Source organism: Somniosus microcephalus, chromosome 12 (genome assembly GCF_052327205.1).
Source record: "Somniosus microcephalus isolate GS21.2 chromosome 12, FLI_Smic_1.0, whole genome shotgun sequence".
Taxonomy (NCBI): Eukaryota; Metazoa; Chordata; class Chondrichthyes; order Squaliformes; family Somniosidae; genus Somniosus; species Somniosus microcephalus.
This window is the reverse complement of record NC_140998.1, coordinates 230,069,273-230,091,449: the sequence shown is the minus strand read 5'-3', so window position 1 is coordinate 230,091,449 and position 22,177 is coordinate 230,069,273. Positions and strand designations below refer to the sequence as shown.

General features: G+C 45.2%; 1 protein-coding gene across 1 annotated transcript; it reads right to left on the bottom strand.

The window, feature by feature from the left end:
- Positions 1–2,722: 2,722 nt before the first annotated feature.
- Positions 2,723–4,622, bottom strand: LOC147110233 (ferritin heavy chain B-like). Its single transcript, XM_086004254.1, has 3 exons — positions 4,483–4,622; positions 3,614–3,760; positions 2,723–2,875 (listed from the first exon to the last, which is right to left on the bottom strand). Exons 1-3 carry the CDS (start codon positions 4,582–4,584, stop codon positions 2,738–2,740), a joined length of 387 nt encoding a protein of 128 aa, XP_085860380.1. The 5' UTR covers positions 4,585–4,622; the 3' UTR covers positions 2,723–2,737.
- Positions 4,623–22,177: the final 17,555 nt, after the last annotated feature.

Here is a 22,177-nt window from a genome sequence, read left to right as displayed (position 1 = left end):
AACGCCGACATTTCCAACGGCCAGATGCATGAGTACCCCGACCGTACTCACGCCTTTGGTCACGAATTTCTGGCCCATTATGAATCAGTCTATCCATGTATACTCGCTCAGTGCTGGAGAGAATATTTAAAGGGCCTTTGTGGCTTGGTATTTTCAAATGGAGTTCATTCATTCCCTTTAGATGAACTATTTTTGAACAGCTTTAATGGATGTTTAATTTGTGGATTCTTCAGGAACACTCAGAAATCACCGCACACTTTGTGGGTTAAGGGCAGTCTTTTGGAACAGTTGTGGCCATTAGCGATATACCGAATGAATTAGCGAAAATAATCTAGCTCCTATTTGATCAGAATTAGCTAGTGGATCCCTACTGTCTTGTTTTGCACACTTTGTACAAAAATAATAAATTGCAGGACAACGGATTCTTACAATTTAAACTCTTTTAATGAAGCATCAAGTCTGTAAGCTTTCTCAATCAATACAGCACCGTGTGGACAAGATGGAGTTCGGACCCCTGGGTCTTCTAAACAATAGCAGTCCTTACAGATGCCTGCAGGCCAATGACAACGCAACATGTGATCACGTGAATACAATAGGTATTGCTTCGATGCCTGCGGGCCAATGATAATTCAGTATGCAAATGTTACACCTACAACAATGCTGCTGCAATAGAAAGTAAGTTAGTTTTTGGTAGAAAAATCATTGGCTTGAATAGGATTTATATGATTGTGGCAGAGACCACATAGGGACAGTAACACAATTCACTATGTATAGGCAATGTTATCGCTCCACGTTATGTACGGAACTTGGTTGGGTTATCTGAGCAGGGTCCCTTTTAGAGTCGTCGATTGTGTGTCGATGTCATAGCCCTGCGACGAGGCCGAGTCCCTCAGTCCATGCGGAGAGTTAATAAAGCTAACACGTGTTTTTCTTTGCTGCTATGAAAGTCTCGCACTCTATTTCCAGTGACTCCTACATGATTACTGATTTAGCTTCACTTTACCCAACACCAACAAACTCCCCAATTCAGACTAGAGCTTTACTTAATCCTAGACATCAAGTATTGCCGTCGGTGGGGCTAGAAAAAGAAAGTAACCTGGGAAAGAAAGAGAATGATAAACAGAATTGATCCTGCCCAAATGGAAGTTTCTAAGATGGCCAACGCTGTACTGTGTACACATGTCACACAGCTTTGGCAATCTAGTGCGTGACTTGTGCCATCAGTCAAATGTAAAGACAGCTCAATAGCAGATCATTCCCCCACCTTTACAGGTAAAAGTCTGAAGCAAGACACCAGGCATGTACTCTCCCTTCTCCTGACTGAAGAGTCACTACTGTCAGCACTAATTCAACCCCCTTCACCCTTGCCCATTTCTTTGTTTTAAACCACCACAGCTTAATGACTGTTTGCTGGCAGATGTTATAAAAAACCCTTTTCAGCAGGAACTGTTACCGAGAGCTCAGAAAACCATTAGAATCCTCTCCAGTGATGATTTGAAGATGTGGGCACAGCCATCCTGGGAGTGACTTCTGTATTTTTAACTTGGATCATATTACACAGCTGTGTATTGTGCAGTGGGATCTTAACCAGATCAGCTATTTAATTAAACAAAGACAAACCAGTTCAATGATGAATAACCTTTATTTCCATGTACTGTGACAGTTAGATGAGAAAACTGGGAAATAATGACAACCAAAGTATTCACCACCAGAAGTTGGTCACACTTCATTTGCAACCTGTATAGAACTAATGGTTCAAGAATCCCATTCAACTCAGGCTGTGCTTGTCAAACAGGTACTCTCCCATGCCATTCTCAGGGGCTCCCAGTCTCTTCAAGTTGGTGATGTGATCTCCAAGCTTCTTGATCATCTTCACTTGCTCATCCAAGTAGTGGGTCTCCAGGAAGTCACACAACTGAAAGTGAAAAACAAAGCACAATTAGCTCAGAGGAGACATCATCAAAGGCCTTCTGAGCTTCACCGCCCATGGAGATGGTCCTTTATCTTCTACTGGATGGGGTAACTGGTACAAGTGCTGCAGAGAAATAGGTGGATTGGACGTCAGATTAGATTTACTCCAGGAGTAATGCATTTACCAATTTAAAATTGGAAAGCAGAACCCCCTTCAGTTACAACTTCTCCTTTGGTGTCCCAATTTCAATCTGCTTTATGCACTGGCCTCATCTCAGTGAGATCCTGATGTTGAAGTCTTTTGTGAAAGATCATCAGAAACCTATTGGGCATGGAGATATTGCTAAAGATCAGTGATCAGATTAAGCTCCCCAGATAGCCTTCAACTCACCCAAAACATGGCAAGTGTCAGCCATGGCTTACTGGTACCACTGCCAGTCAGAAGGCCCTGGGTTGTCCCATTTCAGAGAATTGAGTGAAAACCAACACTTCACTGCAGTACTGAGGGAGAGCTGCAATGTCAGAGGTATTGTCTTTTGGATAAAACAGTACACAAGGTCTTGTCTGCCCACATGGTACTATTTCAAAGAAAAAAAACTGGAATGTCAGTGTCCTGGCCAATATTGATCACTAACCAACTTAATAAAACAGACTATCTGGTGATTTCTCTCATTTCTGCAGCAGGATCTTGGTGTGCAGATTGACTGCCATGTTGCAAACATTACAATAATGACACTTCAAGAAGTACTGAATTGGCTGTAGTGTTTTTGGACACCGACGACAAGGAAGGCACTGTAGATATGCAAATCTTTCTTTAAATGAGACATTAGGAACTTACATGAGGGTCAGTGTTCCCAGTGGAGAGTTGGTGTAGATCCAACAGACTCTGGTTGACATCCTTCTCCAGCTGCAGAGCTCTCTGCATCACCACTAGGCCATTGCTCCACTCATCCTGCTCTGGTTTCTGAGAGTTTGTAGGGGTGGGGTATAGAGTAACATTGGAAGAAATTAGTTAACAGACTTGAACATTTCAGGAGTTAGTCAGATCACAACTCAATGTCATTCTTGATATTCTAAGCCAGGATTTTAACCAGACAGTTCATCAAGAATTCTCTTTGGAATGAGTTATTTGACTTGAAATCACAGCACTATAGGCTCTAAAGGTGAGATCACCTAAAATGGAGCACAATATTCCAAATGAGGTCTATCTAGCAGTAATTGCAGTAACACTTCCTTGCTTTCTATTCTATGCCAGAACATGAAGCCCACCTTTCAATCAGCCTTTTGTCTCTGCAAGCTAGCTTCTAAATGACATCTGTACTGGGACACACCCCAAATCCCTACACTCTTACATCTGATGTGAACATCAACCACTTCCTTCCAGTCAACCCCCTAGCCAGTCTCCAATTTTGCCCTGGAGCTCACTATAGACCCTAGCTCAGCAGATCACTATTTGCACATTTAGATCATATGCACTAGTCACCATCCAGTGGTCTATTTTATACCAACTGCCTCCTACTCCACCCAGTTTTATTGGGGTCACAAGGTTGCTTCTAATGCACTTCCAATTTCTGCCAGCAATCTCCTGCCTTCTGAAAATCCATGCATACAACAACTTCCATGACTCAGATAATCTAGTATGAGGTAACTAGCCTACTTTTCACAAAACCATGGCAATTCTTCAAAGTTTGCTGAATCTAACCTTGACATCCTCCAGGACAACACGCCCCCCACGCATATTCTGGAATTTCAGCAGTTTCTCAGCATGCTCACGTTCCTCATGTGACTGCTCCTTGAAGAACTCGGCAAAGTGACGCAGGGCAACATCATCCCGGTCAAAGTAATACGACTGCAGGTAGAGAGAAAAATGGAAAAGAGACAATTGAAATCTAGATCTGATCCATGGCCAACTCAAATGGTAGCAACACCAATACTTTCCAAATCCTTTTTGAATATGTTGGAAGCTCCTCATTGAAGTAGCTCAACAGAATAGGAGGTTATGTTACTAGAAAATATTAGCGAGCTTTAATGCTTTTTGGAATAAAGCTCTCAACTACACTTGGTCAAAATATCTGTGGTATCTTCTTTTGTTCCCAGATGAAAGTCTAAAAGCAGAGAAGGAAAAGAGCCAAATCTTTAAAATTAAATAGTTTAACACCATCCTCAGGTGAGAAAGACTAACAGGATTCACTCAATTAGAGGGGGATAAAAACTGGCCAGAACCAGCCAATGTTTCACTAACTAGTCACCCAATTCAATCTAATTGTTGCCATCCAAGTTGGAAGTTGACTAGTTTTAGTGAATCTTCAAGATGAACCCTCCATTACAAACTTGATGAAACCCTGGAGTTAGTTTCAAATATAAACACATCAGAATAGGACAGAGCTATTACAGAGCAGGAAAGAGTCCTTCTGCAAGATCACTGTCTTAAGAGCATTCACTGGATTAAGACTGGGGAGGGCTATAGAGAGACCCTCTAAAGCCCATTCATTGACCTAGAGAAATTCTACCTGCTTAGAATAAAATAACAGCCTTAATTTTGAAATAGGACCCCAAAAATACAAAACTCACCATGGAGAGATAAACATAGGAGGAATAGAGCTCCATGTTGATCTGCTTGTTGACAGCATCCTCACAGTCCTTGTGATAGTTCTGACGCACTTGGGAGGCCATCTTAACTCTTCCTGTTGCAAAGCACTGAGCTCAAACTCCACTGTAGTAACAACCTAACCTCTACCCTCACAAGCTCCTGCATTTCAACAGGGTCTGGCATGATCAATGATGATTGACAATCCCTGTGAGCCAGTCAGGATCTTCCATCAATCCAGGCACCAATTAACAAAGGAGAGGGGGCGGTGTGTGATACCCAGAGCCAATCAGAGCTTTGGAATACAGAGGTTTGGATGATTATTCTGTGATGTCATTGCTGTTGGTTTCTTTGACTTTCCTCAAACTGAATTTGAAAGCGTCTCTGTTCTCAGAATCAGAGTTTCACAACATATCTCAAAGAGCTCGATGAAATTCCACCCTACAGATGGTGTCGAGCACAGCCGGCTCTAAGTTAACCCGTCTCTCGGAGAATTGATGGGCATCTCGGTGGCTCCAGAATGAGTCCGTGATACCAAGGTTCACAATGTTGACCACAATAGATTGAAAGAGACTGACCTACACCAGTCAGTCTGCAGTGGATCTGCAAAGCAGCCCACAACGAGTTGGGGAAATGGAAAGTGGATCAGTGGGGAGCTTCAGACAGAATCTGTTGCTCCGTCACTGTAAAGTGCGATGTGGACTTTTATCCCCATGAAATTTAAGAGCTGTAAAGTCCTGTGGTTAGTTTGCACTGTTTCCTCATCTCCTGCAAACCCCGGGTCTGTTTTGAGGAATGGTTTTATACCAGAAAGGTCAAGTGTCTCGTGTTTTCTCGACCGATGCTGCCTGACCTGCTGAGTGTCTCCAGCGTTTTCTGTTTTTCTTTGAGATTTCCAGTATCATAGAGTCATAGAGTAATACAGCACGGATAGAGGCCCTCGGCCCATCGTGTCCGCGCCGGCCATCAAGCCCTGTCTAATCTAATCCCATATTCCAGCATTTGTTCCGTAGCCTTGTATGCTATGGCATTTCAAGTGCTCATCCAAATGCTTCTTAAATGTTGTGAGGGTTTCTGCCTCCACAACCCTTTCAGGCAGTGAGTTCCAGACTCCAACCACCCTCTGGGTGAAAAAGTTCTTTCTCAAATCCCCTCTAAACCTCCCGCCCTTTACCTTGAATCTATGCCCCCTAGTTATTGACCCCTCTACTAAGGGAAAAAGCTCCTCAGCATCCATCCTATCTATGCCCCTCATCATTTTGTACACCTCAATCATGTCCCCCCTCAGCCTCCTCTGCTCCAAGGAAAACAAACCCAATCTGCCCAGTCTCTCTTCATAGCTGAAGCGCTCCAGCCCTGGTAACATCCTGGTGAACCTCCTCTGCACCCTCTCTAACGCGATCACATCCTTCCTGTAGTGTGGCGACCAGAACTGCACACAGTATTCCAGCTGTGGCCTAACCAGTGTTTTATACAGCTCCATCATAACCTCCTTGCTCTTATATTCAATGCCTCGGCTAATGAAGGCAAGTATCCCATATGCCTTTTTTACCACCTTATCCACCTGTTCCGCCGCCTTCAGGGATCTGTGTACTTGCACACCCAGATCCCTCTGACCCGCCGTCTTGCCTAGGGTCTTTCCATTCATTGTGTATTCCCTTGCCTTGTTAGTCCCCCCAAAGTGCATCACCTCGCACTTTTCCGGGTTAAATTCCATTTGCCACTGTTCCGCCCATCTGACCAACCCATCTATATCGTCCTGCAGACTGAGGCTACCCTCCTCGCTATTTACCACCCTACCAATTTTTGTATCATCCGCGAACTTACTGATCATACCCTTTACATTCATATCCAAGTCATTAATGTAGACCACAAACAGCAAGGGACCCAGCACCGATCCCTGTGGTACCCCACTGGCCACAGGCTTCCAGTCACAAAAACAACCTTCGACCATCACCCTCTGCCTTCTGCCACTAAGCCAGTTTTGTATCCAATGTGCCAAGGCACCCTGGATTCCATGGGCTCTTACCTTCTTGACCAGTCTCCTGTGCGGGACTTTATCGAAGGCCTTACTGAAATCCATCTATACCACATCCACTGCGTTACCCTCATCCACACACCTAGTCACCCCCTCAAAAAATTCAATCAAATTAGTCAGACATGATCTTCCCTTGACAAAGCCATGTTGACTATCCCTGATTAATCCTTGCCTCTCCAAGTGGAGACAAATTTTGTCCCTCAGAATTTTTTCCAAAAATTTTCCTACCACTGATGTTAGGCTCACTGGCCTGCAGTTCCCCGGTTTTTCCCTACTACCCTTCTTGAATAATGGTACTACATTAGCGGTTCTCCAGTCCTCTGGCACATCCCCTGTGGCCAGAGAGGTCCTGAATATATGTGTTAGAGCCCCCGCAATCTCTTCCTTTGCCTCACCCAGCAGCCTGGGATACATTTCATTCGGGCCTGGGGATTTATCCATTTTTAGGCCAGCTAAAACCGCCAATACCTCCTCCCTCTCGATGTTAATATGTTCGAGCATATCACAGTCCCCCCGCCCTATTTCTATGTCTACATCGTCCTTCTCCATCGAGAAAACAGATGCAAAAAATTCATTTAGAACCCCTCCTACATCTTCCGGCTCCACACACAGATTGCCACTTTTGTCCCTAATGGGCCCTATTTTTTCCCTAGTTATCCTCTTACCCTTAATATACTTATAAAACATCTTAGGATTTTCCTTTATTTTGCTCGCCAGTGTTATTTCATGGCCCCTCCTTGATCTCCTAATTTCTTTTTTAAGTATCCCCCTGCACTTTTTGCACTCCTCTAGGGCTTCCTCCGTCTTTAGCCTTTTGTATCTACCAAAAGCCCTCCTTTTTTTCCTAATCCATTCTCGTATATCCCCTGACATCCAAGGTTCCCTGTGGTTTTTGGAACCACTCTTGACCTTTACGGGAACATGTTGCCATTGTATGATCTCAATCTCCCTTCTGAAAGCCTCCCATTGCTCCGATGCGGATTTTCCTACAAGTAGCTGATCCCAGTCCATTTTGGCCAGATCCTGCCTTATCCTATTAAAATCGGCCTTCCCCCAATTTAGAACCTTTATTTCCGGCCCATCCCTGTCCTTTTCCATGACCACCTTAAATCTTACCATATTATGGTCACTATCACCAAAGTGCTCACCTACTAGCACTTTTTCCACTTGGCCGGCCACATTCCCTAGAATTAGGTCCAGTACCGCCCCCTCTCTTGTAGGACTTTCTACATGCTGGCTCAAAAAGCTCTCCTGGATGCACTTTAAGAATTCTACACCCTCTGAGCCTTTCACACTCTGACTATCCCAGTTAATATTGGGGAAGTTGAAATCCCCCATTATTATTACCCTATTATTTGCACATTTCTCTGAGATTTGCCTACATATCTGTTCCTCTATCTCCCCCTGACTGTTTGGAGGCCTATAGTACACTCCCAGCAAAGTGCTTGCCCCCTTTTTGTTTTTAAGCTCCACCCATATGGCCTCATTAGAGGAACCTGCTAATATATCATCCCTCCTTACTGCAGTAATTGACTCCTTAATTAATATTGCGACACCCCCTCCTCTTATACCTCCCCCTCTGTCTCGCCTGAAGATTCTGTACCCCGGAATATTGAGCTGCCAGTCTTGCCCCTCCCTCAACCATGTCTCCGTGATAGCAACAATATCATACTCCCATTTGTTTATCAACACCTTCAGTTCATCCACCTTATTTGCAAGACTCCTTGCATTAAAATAGATGCCATCCAGCCTTGCCCTCATATATTTGCCCTGTCTACCAAGCTGACTTGTTTTTTTCTCTATAATTGGCAGCACATCACCCCCTATTTCAGCTCCCCTCTGTATCCCATCCCCCTGCCAAGTTAGTTTAAATCCCCCCCAACAGTGCTAGCAAACCTCCCCGCAAGGATATTTGTCCCGCTCTGGTTCAGGTGCAACCCGTCTGACTTGTACGAGTCCCACCTTTCCCAGAAGCAGGCCCAGTGATCCAGGAAAGTAAAACCCTCCCCCCTACACCAACTCTTTAGCCACGCATTCATCTGCTCTATCTGCTCTATCCTCCCATTCCTATACTTACTAGCACGTGGCACTGGCCCACAGCCCCGAGACCGGAGAAGCAGCGGACCTGCGCGGGAGCAGCCCGAGGCGGGAGAGCTTAAAGGCTTGAGAGGGAGCAGTCAGAGGCACCGAGGCCCACAGCCCCGAGACCGGAGAAGCAGCGGACCTGCGCGGGAGCAGCCCGAGGCGGGAGAGCTTAAAGGCTTGAGAGGGAGCAGTCAGAGGCACCGACCAATCCAGGTTCCAGGAGAGAGCTGGTGCAGTCGGGAGAGCAGGAGGCCAGTAACTGGTGAGTTTAAAAGCTCACCTTTCGCGGGCTTTTTCTTTCACAGCTGGTGCAGTCGGGAGAGCAGGAGGCCAGTAACTCTTATATAGGTGGAGCTGTTGCTAAACCCGAAGCACTACAGTGTAGTGTCTCCCACCCTTCCACCTCCTCTAACCTTTTAGGGGTTAGGGGAAGTTGAAAAGATAGGTTCAATTTATTTTATTTCAGGAGCCTAACCTAGGTGGAAAAGGTTCCAGGACAGGAGGCGGCAGTGAAAATACAACACCAGAAAACAGGTAGGTGACTGGTTGGTGAGTACTTTCACAAACTTATTCTAAGTAGAATTCAATAATTAAGCTAAATCGTAGTAAATAAAAGGGTATTGTAAGGGTTAAGTCATGGAAGGGCAGCTCGGACCCGTGTCATGCTCCTCCTGTGCCATGTGGGAACTCAGGGACACTGTCCCTGACAACTATGTGTGCAGGAAGTGTGTCCAGCTGCAGCTCCTAGCGGACCGCATGGCGGCGCTGGAGCTGCGAATGGACTCACTCTGGAGCATACGCGATGCTGAGGATGTTGTGGATAGCACATTCAGTGAGTTGGTCACACCGCAGGTAAAGGCTAGCTCAGACAGTAAATGGGTGACCAAAAGGCAGGGTAAAGGCAGGAAGGTAGTGCAGGAGTCACCTGCGGTCATCTCCCTCCAAAACAGGTTTACCGTTTTGGGTACTGTTGGGGGAGATGACTTATCAGGGGAAGGCACCAGCAGCCAGGTTCAGGGCACCATGACTGGCTCTGCTGCACAGAAGGGCGGGAAAAAGAGGGATAGGGCTATAGTGATAGGGGATTCAATTGTAAGGGGGATAGATAGGAGTTTCTTTGGCCGAGACCGAGACTCCAAGATGGTATGTTGCCTCCCTGGTGCAAGGGTCAAGGATGTCTCGGAGCGGGTGCAGAGCATTCTGAAGGGGGAGGGGGATCAGCCAGTTGTCGTGGTACATGTAGGTACCAACGATGTAGGTAAAAAGAGGGAGGAGGTCCTACAAGCTGAATTTAGGGAGTTAGGAGCTAAATTGAAAAGTAGGACCTCAAAGGTAGTAATCTCTGGATTGCTACCAGTGCCACGAGCTAATAAGTTTAGAGAGAGTAAGATAGATAAGCTAAATACGTGGCTTGAGCAGTGGTGCAAGGGAGAGGGATTTAAATTCTTGAGGCATTGGAACCAGTTCTTGGGGAGGAGTGACCTGTACCAAGGGGACGGTCTACACCTGAACTGTGAGGGAGCCGATGTCCTCGGGGTAATATTTTCTAGGGCGGTTCGGGAGGATTTAAACTAATTTGGCAGGGGGATGGGAACCTAGGTAGTGGAAAAGAGGGAAGTCATATGAAGTCAGAAATAGATGGTAGAAAGGTGAGAAGCAATAAGCAAAGGAGAGAAACACAAAGGGCCAAACTAATTCATAATGAGAGTGTGAAAAAAGCAAGCCTGAAGGCTTTGTATCTTAATGCTAGAAGCATTAGGAACAAGGTGGATGAATTAGTTGTGGAAATAGAGGTAAACAAGTATGATTTGATTGGGATTACAGAAACGTGGCTGCAGGGTGGGCAAGGCTGGGAACTTAACATCCAGGGATATACAATATTTAGGAAGGATCGGCAAAAAGGTAGGGGAGGTGGGGTAGCGTTGCTGGTAAAGGAGGGGATTAATGCAATGGAAAGGAAGGATATTAACTCGGATGAAACGGAATCTGTATGGGTAGAAATGAGAAATAGCAAGGGGAGGAAAACGTTAGTGGGTGTGATATATAGGCCTCCAAATAGTAATATGGAGGTGAGGGAAGGCATAAAAAGGGAAATTAGAGAAGCGTGCGATAAGAGCACAGCTCTCATCATGGGTGACTTTAATTTACATATTGATTGGACTACCCAAATTAGTAAAAATTCTGAGGAGGAGGAATTCCTGGAATGTTTTCGGGACGGTTATCTGGACCAATATGTCGAGGAGCCGACTCGAGATCAGGCCATTTTAGACTGGGTATTGTGCAATGAGAAGGGACTTATCAGCAATCTTCTTGTACGAGGCCCCTTGGGTCAGAGCGATCATAATATGATCGAGCTCTCAGTCGAGATGGAGAGTGAGGAAATTGAATCAGAGACTAAGGTCCAGAACTTAAATAAAGGGAATTACGAGGGTATGAGACGGGAATTGGGTAAGATTGATTGGGTGGTGTTTCTGGGGGGATTGACAGTGGATAGACAATGGCAAGCATTCAAAGATAGAATGGAAGAATTCCAGAACATGTTTATACCGGTTTGGCATAAAAATAAACCTAAAAAGGTGACTCAACCGTGGATAACGAGAGAAATTAGGGACAGCATAAAATAAAAAAAAAGGGCATATCAACTGGCAAAAAAAAGCACCAGACCGGAAGATTGGGGGCAGTACAGGATACAGCAAAAGAGGACAAAGGGATTAATCAGGAAGGGGAAAATAGAATACGAAAGTAAACTTGCAGCAAACATAAAGACAGACTGCAAAAGCTTTTATCGGTATATCAGGAGGAAAAGACTGGTAAAATCCCAAGTCGGTCCCTTGCAGTCCGATTCGGGAGAATATATAATGGAGAATAAGGAAATGGCAGACCAATTAAACTCATACTTTGGTTCTGTATTCACAAAGGAGGACACAAATAACCTCCCAGGAATATCGGCAAACATAGGGACTAATGAGAGGGAGGAGCTGACAGAAATTAGTATCTCTAGGGATATGGTGTTGGGTAAGTTGAGGGGACTGAAGGCTGACAAATCCCCGGGGCCTGATAAACTACATCCTAGGGTACTTAAGGAGGTGGCCCTGGAGATAGCAGATGCTCTAAGGATCATCTTCCGGAACTCCATTGACTCGGGAACAGTACCCGTGGATTGGAGGGTAGCTAATGTTACCCCAATATTTAAAAAGGGGGGTAGAGAGAAAGCAGGGAATTATAGACCAGTAAGCCTTACATCGGTTGTGGGCAGAATGCTAGAGTCCATTATTAAGGATAAAATAGCGGAGCACTTGACAAATGGGGAAAGGATCGGACAGAGTCAACATGGATTTACAAAGGGTAAATCGTGTTTGACTAATCTGCTGGAATTTTTTGAGGAAGTAACTGGTAAAATAGATGGGGGAGAGCCAGTGGATGTGGTGTACCTTGACTTCCAGAAAGCCTTCGATAAGGTTCCACACAAAAGATTATCATGCAAAATTAAGGCTCATGGGATTGGGGGCAAAGTATTAACGTGGATAGAGAACTGGCTGGCGGATAGAAAACAGAGAGTTGGAATAAACGGCTCGTTTTCGGAGTGGCAGGCAGTGACCAGCGGGGTGCCGCAAGGATCTGTCCTGGGACCCCAGCTGTTCACAATATATATAAATGATCTGGATCAGGGAATTGGATGCAATATTTCCAAATTCGCTGACGACACTAAACTAGGAGGAGGGGTGGGCTCTGATGAGGATGTCAGGAGGCTACAGTGCGATTTGGACAGGTTGGGGGAATGGGCGGATACGTGGCAGATGCACTATAATGTGGATAAATGCGAGGTTATCCACTTTGGGGGTAAAAACAGGAGGGTAGATTATTATCTAAATGGCAATAGATTGGGAGATGGGGAAGTGCAGAGGGACCTGGGTGTTCTTGTGCACCAGTCACTGAAGGAGAGCATGCAGGTGCAACAGGCGATTAAGAAGGCAAATGGTATGTTGGCCTTCATATCAAGGGGGTTCGAGTATAGGAATAGGGATACCTTACTACAGCTGTACAAGGTGCTGGTGAGACCGCATCTGGAGTATTGTGTACAGTTTTGGTCGCCCCATCTGTGGAAGGATGTTCTTGCCATGGAAAGAGTGCAGCGGCGATTCACCAGGCTGATACCTGGAATGGCGGGAATGACCTACGGGGAGAGATTGAATGGTTTGGGCTTGTACTCACTGGAGTTTAGAAGATTGAGAGGGGATCTCATCGAAACATATAAAATTATGGCAGGCCTGGATGGGCTGAATTCAGAGAGAATGTTTCCAATGGCCGGGGAGCACAGAACCAGGGGCCACAGTCTAAAAATAGCGGGCAAATCATTTAAAACAGAGATGAGGAAGAATTTCTTCACTCAAAGAGTGGTGGGCCTGTGGAATTCCCTGCCACAGAGGGCTGCGAAGGCTAATTCAATAAATATTTTCAAGAGAGAATTGGATATATTTCTGAAGGCTAAGGGGATTAAGGGTTACGGAGAAAAGGCGGGGACGGGGTACTGAACTGGTAAGATCAGCTAGGATCTCAGACGAAGATCAGCCATGATCTCATTGAATGGCGGAGCAGGCTCGAAGGGCCGAATGGCCTACTCCTGTTCCTATCTCTATGTTTCTATGTTTCTATCCAGAGATTACAACCTTCGAGGTCCTGCTCTTTAATCTGTTACCTAGCTCCCTAAATTCTTGATGCAGGACCTCCTCCCCCTTCCTTCCTATGTCGTTGGTCCCAATGTGGACCACGACCTCTGCCTGCTCACCCTCCCCCTTAAGAATGCCCTGTAGCCGCTCAGTGACATCCCAGACCCTGGCCCCAGGGAGGCAACAAACCATCCTGGAGTCACGTTTGCGGCCACAGAAATGCCTATCTGTTCCCCTTACGATAGAATCCCCTACCACTATTGCTCTCCCACTCTTTTTCCTCCCTTTCTGAGCAGCAGAAGCGTCCCTGGTGCCAGGAAGCTGGCTGCTGCTGCCTTCCCCTGGTGAGTCATCCCCCTCAACAGTGTCCAACTTGGTATACTTGTTTGAAAGGGGGATGTCCGCAGGGGTTCCCTGCACTTCCTGCCTGCCTCTGTTGCTCCGCCTGATGGTCACCCGCTGTGCAGCCCTACCCTGAGGCGTGAACAACTCGCTAAATGTGCTATCCATGACCCTCTCAGCATCGCGCATGCTCCAAAATTCATCCACCCGCAGCTCGAGCGCCGCAATGCGGTCTACAAGTAGCTGCAGCTGGATGCATTTCCCGCACACATGGTCGTCAGGGACACTGGCAGCGTCCCTGATTTCCCACATGGAGCAAGAGGAGCAGAACACGGGTCTGAACTCTCCTGCCATGACTTACTCCTTTATTAATCTAAAAAATTATTCAATACCCCAGTTACAGGTATACTCTAGGGCGCTTTATTTACCAACTGTCCCCACTACACCAGAGACCCTAGAAATTTAACACCACAGAAGTCAAGCTTCTATTGAAAAGAAATACTCACCAACCAATCACTTACCTGCTCCCTGGTGACGTCACACTCTGATTACTTTTTACCTCTCTCCTCTGCTGTTGCTTTGGTATGCCTCAGTATCTGCAGTATTTCGGTTTGTGTTCCTATCCTGTTGTAACTCTGGTCCAACTACCAGGCATTTAATAGGACCACAAAACTGTTATGTTCATTAATAACTAGTCGTTTGTATTAAGAACAGCTAGCTTTTGCTAGACACTTTATTGAGCACATGTAGACTAGGTACAGTATCTGTAGAGGCCTCCATCTTGACTGCTGCCTTGTGGGTGGCCTAGTGCATTGTGGGTAGCCCACTCTTATATACATACAGCACCACCTAGTGTATCATTCCAGAATGACAGGTTACTGATCATTACATCCCCCTTTCTTTGAGGTTAAACAAAATCAGTATCAATCAATATCAATCAATAACAACATAAACATCTTCAACAGTCACTACATTTTCAATGTAGTTTTCTTTGTACTCAAAGATTAAGTCTATCAGGCTTTTTCACTTCACGTGTGGATCTTCTCAGCACAGGTAAGTCTGATGTTTTTTCATGAGAGCCTGTATGTGTATTTGTGTTAGATTGTTCTGGTGGTGAGTGACAAGATTCAGTTGCAGCATTGTCATCGATTTGCTCTTCGATAGTCTCTTGTGTTTTTAGGAGGGAACGGCGGTTCCTCCTGAGAATATGTCCTTCCTCAGTTCTAACAGTGTATGACCTTGGCCCTACTTCCTCAAGAACTGTAGCTTTCCTGTTCCATGCATCTGGATCCTCAATCCTGATAACATCATCCCTTGTCAATGGTTTCAGAGTTTTGGATGACTTTTCATGGTATGATTTCTGTTTCAGCTTTAACAGTTGAAGTCTCTGTCTCAGTTCCTTACTCTGCTTTTCTTTTGCACAGCAGGGTAGCGTGGTACGCAACTTGCGACCCATTAGGAGTTCAGCAGGTGAAGAACCAGAGTCTAAAGGCGAGGCTCGGTAGCTCAGCAGGGCGAGATAAGGATCAGACTTGCTTTCTGTCGCTTTCTTCAGTAGCTGCTCGAGAACTTGAACACCTTTCTCTGCCTTACCATTCGACTGAGCGTACAAAGGACTGGATGTGATGTGTTGAAAGTCATAATGTGCTGCAAACTGTTGCCACTCCTTACAGTTGAAGCACGGACCATTGTCGCTAACGGCAATCCTGGGAATTCCATGTCTGGCGAAGATGGATTTCACATGCATTATGACACTGCTTGCTGTGGTGCTTGAGAGCAGCGCCATCTCAGGATAGTTAGAATAGTAGTCAATCACTATTAGATAGTCTTTACCATTTAAATGAAAAAGGTCCATACCAACCTTTTGCCATGGTGCTGTTGGTATGTCAGCTACTATCATTGGTTCCTTTGCTTGTTTGTTTTGGTGTTTCTGACATGTCTCACATTTGCCTATCATGTTCTCAATGTCCTTATTTATACCAGGCCAATAAACAGTGTCTCTTGCTCTCCTTTTGCATTTTTCAATTCCGAGGTGTCCCTCATGAATCCTTTTGAGCACGTCTTGTCGTAGAGCCTGTGGAATGACTATTCTGTTCTGTTTTAGTAATAGTCCACTTGCGACACTCGGTTCTGACCGTATGTGAAAATATTTTGGACAGGAACCTTTTGGCCAACCATGATGAATGTTCTCTATTACTGTTTGTAATACTGTATCTTTTACTGTTTCTTCTGCTATTTGCTTTGATTTTGTGTCTGACACGGGCACCGCAGCAGTGACCATACTCACATGAACATCCATGTCTTCTTCAGTACAGCTCACATGACTCATTGTGGGTGCTCGGGATAGTGCATCTGCTAACACTATGTATTTGCCTGGTGTGCAGATCAGTTCAAAGTCATATCTTTGCAGCTTCATCATGAGTCGTTGAATCCTTGGAGACATCTCATTCAGGTTCTTTTTCATGACGGCAACCAGTGGGCTGTGGTCTGTCTCAACTGTGAAGGTGGGAAGTCCATATATGTAGCCATGAAACTTTTCTAGTCCAACTACCAAGCCTAGACATTCCTTTTCAATCTGGGCGTATCGACACTCAGTATCAGTCATAGACCTGGAGGCATAGGCAACAGGCTTCCAATCTTCACCCTCTGCTTGTAGCAAGACCGCACCTAGGCCATCTTTTGATGCATCTGTTGACACTTTGATTCTTTTTGTTGGGTCAAAGAAGGTGAGTACAGGTGTGGTTGTCAGCACTGTTCTGAGGTTGATCCACTCTTGTTCATGTCTTTCTGTCCATGCGAACTCATTTGTTTTACGTAGCAGGTCTCGCAGACAGGCTGTCTTGGCTGACAAGTTAGGAATGAACTTTCCAATGAAGTTTATCATCCCCATGATGCGTAGCACTCCTTTTTTGTCAGTGGGTCAGTGCATTTTGAGTACGGCGTTTACTTTTTCCATATCTGGCTCTATTCCTTTACCAGATAGATTATCTCCTAGGAAAGTGACTTCCTGGATGCCAAACTGACACTTGGCATTGTTGAGCTTCAGTCCATTCCGGCATATGCTCTGTAGCACTTTAGTCAGTCTCTCATTGTGTTCTTTCAGTGTGGAGCCCCAGATGATGATGTCATCAACATAGACCCGAACTCCTTCCAGACCTTCAATTATGTGTTCCATCGCTCTATGAAAGATTTCAGATGCAGATATTATCCCGAAAGGCATTCTGAGGAAACAATACCTGCCAAATGGTGCATTGAAGGTACAGTATTTGGTGCTCTCTTCATCCAGTTTTAGTTGCCAAAATCCTTGTGAGGCATCGAGCTTTGTAAAGTATCTGGCACCTGACATTTCACTGGTGATTTCTTCTCGCTTGGGAATCTGGTAGTGTTCACGTTTTATGTTTGCATTTAAGTCCTTTGGATCCATGCATATTCTTAGATCATTGTTCTTTTTCTTGACACATACCATGGAGTTAACCCAGTCTGTTGGCTCTTCAACTTTCCTGATGACTCCTAGTGTGGTCATTCTGTCCAGTTCATTCTTGAGCCGGTCATGCAGGGGTGCTGGAACTCTTCGTGGAGCATGTACCACTGGCTGAGCATTCTCCTTTAGCTGGATCTTGTAAGTGAATGGTAGAACTCCAAATCCTTTAAACACTTCCTGGAAATTATTCACTACAGAATCCACCGAGTCATCTGGTCTGCTTATGGCACAGTTTATACGGTAGACTCTCTTGACCAGTTCTAAGTCCTCACAAGCTTTGTCACCCAGTAGTGAATCAAGTCCTTCAGCCACAACAGAAAACATGAGATGATGCACTTTGTCTTTGACTGTCACTTTAAGTATGCATATACCTAAGCTATCTATTTTCTGTCCATTATAGTCCTTCAGTAGTACTGACTTTTTCTGTATTTTGGGCTTTTCTTTCATATTGTTAATGTCACTCATACTGATTAAGTTTGCTTTTGCCCCAGTGTCTAGTTTCAATGTAACTAATGCTCCATTTACCTGCAGTGGGTGTCGTGTCCGTGTGTAGATAAAGACACTGAAGACAGGAGTTGGTTCATAGGTATTTACTAAGCAAGTCTGGGGGGGGTTTCTAAAGGATATACACAATACACAGGCTTATATAGCCCAAGTGGCAATTACCGGCATTCCGCACACCTGGGGCTCTTAAAGGCACATACACCACAATTCCTCCCCTTCTAGCTAACTAGTACATCATATTTTAAGTAATTATTAATTACATGTTATATGCAAAATAATATACATTGCTGTATTAATTAATTATAAGTTAGTCTCTCAGGAGGCTTCCTGACTCGGTCCGGATAACGCCTTGGGGGTGTAGTAGTTTCTGGTGGTGTAGTAGGTTCTTCTGGCAAGGCTGATTCATCTTGAAGGCCAGTGTCGGGTTCATCGGGCCCCAGTATCACCGGATCGGATGTAGATATGGGTATCTCTACTTCATCGTTAGATGTATAGAGTGGTGGTGTAGGTTGTCCCTTTTCGGATGACTTGATGATTTGGTCAGTATGGCGCCTTATTATGCTGTCTCCGATGTCCACGGTATACATCAGTGGTCCTAATCGTGTGCAGATAGTTCCAGGCTGCCATTTCTCGGTACGGTAGTCCCGGGCCAAAACCGGTTGGCCTATCTGGAAGGCCCTAGTTGGCCTTTCATTCATGCACTGAAACTGTCGGTTCTCCACGTCCCTTCGGATGTTGGGCTTGACCAAATCCAGCCGGCATCTTAGGTTTCTATTGTAGAACATCATGGCAGGAGTTTGGTTAGTAACCATATGCGTTGCATTCCTATATGCAAATAAGAAGTTATCCACCTTGTGCTGAAGTTTTATGTCTTCATTACCCATGGCCTTGATGGCCTTCTTGAAGGTCTGGACAAACCTTTCAGCCAATCCATTGGTGGCGGGATGGTATGGGGCGGACGTGTAGTGCTTTACCCCATTGTTCTTTAAGAACTTTCTGAATTCTTCGGACACAAATTGCGGTCCATTATCAGAACATAGCTGCTCCGGCAGCCCATCCCTGGCAAATATGGCCCTTAATACTGTGATGGTTTTTTCCGTGGTGGTGGAGGACATCTTTATTACCTCCGGCCACTTGGAGTGTGCATCAACTGCGATTAAGAACATTGAGTCCATAAATGGACCAGCAAAGTCGATGTGCACCCTTTGCCAGGGAGATGAGGGCCACTCCCATGGATGTAGAGGGGCCTGTGGCGGAGCATTTTGGACCTTCTGGCATCCTAGGCAGCTCTTGGTCATGTCTTCGATGTCTCCATCGATACCTGGCCACCATACAAACGCCCTAGCTAGGTTCTTCATTTTCACTTCACCCAGATGCCCCTCGTGAAGCTCCTTTCGCACTTTATCCTGGAGTTTGGGTGGAATCACCACTCTGAATCCACACATCAAGGTTCCTCGGCACACTGACAGCTGTTCTCTTCTTTGCGAGTATGCTGGCAACAGTGGTTCGCCATGTGCTGGCCATCCCTTCACTGTTAAATCGTAGACCCGTGAGAGAGTAGGGTCATTTCTTGTCTCCCTTTCAATGGCAGAATTTGTCACCGGTAGACATTCCACTATGGTAGAGTGGAATATCTCTACTGGGTCTACTGTAGGTGCCTCTTCTATCGTTGGCAACGGTAGGCGTGATAACCCGTCAGCATTCCCATGCTGTTTTGACCCTTTGTATTCAATGTTGTATTGGTGTGCCCCTAGAAAAAGGGATCACCTCTGTAGTCTTTGTGCCGTCATAATGGGGACACCGTTTTTAGGGTTGAATATGGAGATGAGGGGTTGATGGTCAGTCAGCAAGGTAAATTTTTGTCCGTGTAGGTAATGGTTGAATTTCTTCACTCCCCATACCAGGCTGAGTGCTTCCCTGTCTATCTGGGCATAGTTACGCTCAGCTGAGTTCAATGAGCGTGACGCAAAAGCTATCGGCCGTTCCGAGCCATCAGGGAATCTATGGGACAATACCGCTCCTATGCCGTAAGGGGATGCATCGCACGCCAGTCTGATTGGTAGTGATGGGTTGTAATGAGCCAAAATTTTCTCGGATGTGATTAAGTCTTTACATTTATGGAAGGCACGTTTACAGTCTTCATTCCATTTCCAAATCACTCCTGTCTGTAGAAGATCATTAAGAGGGTGTAGAATAGTTGATAAGTTCGGTAAAAATTTATGATAGTAATTTATTAATCCCAGGAATGACCTTAATTGTGAAACATTTTCAGGTGCTGGGGCTTTTATAACTGCTTCAATTTTTTCAGGTGACTTATGCAACCCTTCCTTATTAATTATGTGGCCACAATATGATATCTGATTTTGGAAAAATTCGCACTTGGGGTGATTTGCTCGTAGGCCCCGTTCTTTCAGCCTTGTGAGCACCTGCTCCAAATTGGCAAGGTGCTTGTTGTCATTTTCTCCTGTTATAAGGATGTCGTCTAGGTAGCATTGAGTCCCCGGAATCCCTTGCAGGACTTGCTCCATAGCTCTTTGCCAGATAGCTGGAGCTGATGCTATTCCAAAAAACAGTCGATTGTACTGGTACAGGCCTTTGTGTGTGTTTATTGTGAGATACTTTTTAGAGGTCTCCTCAACCTCCATCTGTAGATATGCCTGTGCCAAGTCAATTTTTGTGAAACGTTTCCCTCCGGATAGTGAGGCGAAAATATCTTCTATCCTCGGAAGAGGATACTGTACCGTGTGAAGGACCGCGTTTACAGTCACCTAAAGTCCCCACAGATGCAAATCTTTTTCTGTTCCTCAGAGTTATTTTTCAATGTTTTTTTCATGACTGGAACGATGGGTGTTGCCCATTCGCTCCAATCTATTTTGGATAATACGCCTGCCTTTTCCAAATTCTTCAGCTCTGCCTCGACTGCCGGACGTATTGCGTATGGCACCGGTCTTGCCTTAAAGAATTTTGGAATTGCTGTATCTTCCACTTTTATTGAGGCGGTGATGCCTTTCAAGGTTCTTAGTTTCTCTTGAAACACTTCTTTGGCGTTGGCCAAGATGTCTTTTAATCGTTCAGGTATGATGTCATCATTGTTTTTTTCCTTACTGGTCACCGTCAGTGCCTGAATGGAGTGCCAGTCTAAATGTATCTTCCTTATCCATTCACGTCCCAACAACGGTGGACCACCATCTTGTAGAATGTATAAATACAACTTTTGTATTTCTTTGCCGTTGTATACCATAGGCACCCTTATTTTTCCTTTGGGGTAGACTTTCTGCCCCGTATATGTTTTTAAGATAATGGATGTCTTTTAGAGGTATATGCGAAAATAGCCTCTCGTAATCTCGTCGATATATTACGGTTAGAGCTGATCCTGTATCTAGCTCCATTTTAACTGGGGACCCTGCTATTGTGAGGGTAACCCAAATGGTTTGGTAATCCTCTTTGGCAAGTACATTATGTAATTTGAGACAGCTTAGTCTCTTGTTTCCGGAGTCGCTATCGCTATTCTGGTCTTCGGAGCTACTGTCCGCCATCATTTGTACCTTCCTGTACTTTTCTTTATTGATTTTTTGTTTTCTGTCAGTGGATTTATTTTGTCCAGATTGGCATACCCGTGCAATGTGTCCAATCTTACCACATTGCCTGCATGCTTTGCCCTTGAACCAGCAGTCCCTCTGGTTATGGGTGGATCTGCCGCAGCGATAACATCTTCCGAACTCCTGTGTCATTTTATGGGTGCCGAAGTCCTGTGTCTCTTGTTGTATCTCTGCAGCTCCTTTTGCTGCTGCTTCGTATGATACAGCCATACTGAAAGCTTTGTCCAATGTTAAATCTTTTTCAGAAAGCAGTCTTTTTTGTGTTCCTTCACTTAAGAGACCGCAAACAAATTTGTCTCGAAGATGATCCGAAAGTCCTGCTCCGAATTGGCAGTACTTTGATAGCTTTCTTAATTCGGTTAGGTAATCAGCGTTACTTTCATTCTTGTGTTGATTTCTCTTGAAGAACTTGAATCGTTCCGCTATCAGCAGCGGTGTTGGGTTTAAATGCTCCTGCAGGGTATCAACAATTTCTTTAAAAGTCTTGTCCTTTGGTTTGGCTGGAGTGATTAAATTTCGTAACAGCCCGTATGTCTTCGCGCCCATTAAGTTCAGAAGTACTGAAGCTTTTTTTTCATCTGTTATTCCAGTTGCAGTGCAATAAACCTCTACTCTTTCCACGTATGTGGTCCAATCTTCTATTTCGCCATCAAAAGCCTCAATATTACCAGATTTAGGCATTTCAGAAAAGATATGGCGCTTCCCGCGCTTTAAAAAAAAAAAAATTTCTCTCTCTGTAGCAACGATATGGCGCTTCCTGCGCTTTCCCGCCGCTGCTACCGATAACAACGCTGTTTTACTGTGGTTTCCGCTTATTCACTGTTGGAGACTCGTTCCCGACGGAGGTCTAAACGCTGACCTGCTTGCCGCGCCGGCCGTCTCTCGAGTGCACGCTCCCAGTCCATTATTGCTTGCCTCCGATTTCGCTGCCTGTCTCAGCTGTAGAGCCCGCCGCTGGAGCTC

Coding starts and splice junctions, on each gene's coding strand:
- LOC147110233 (XM_086004254.1), bottom strand. CDS start 4,584: ATGGCCTCCCAAGTGCGTCAGAACTATCACAAGGACTGTGAGGATGCT. Junction 3,761..4,482: donor CCTATGTTTATCTCTCCATG/GTGAGTTTTGTA, acceptor CTCTACCTGCAG/TCGTATTACTTTGACCGGGA. Junction 2,876..3,613: donor TTGTCCTGGAGGATGTCAAG/GTTAGATTCAGC, acceptor ACAAACTCTCAG/AAACCAGAGCAGGATGAGTG.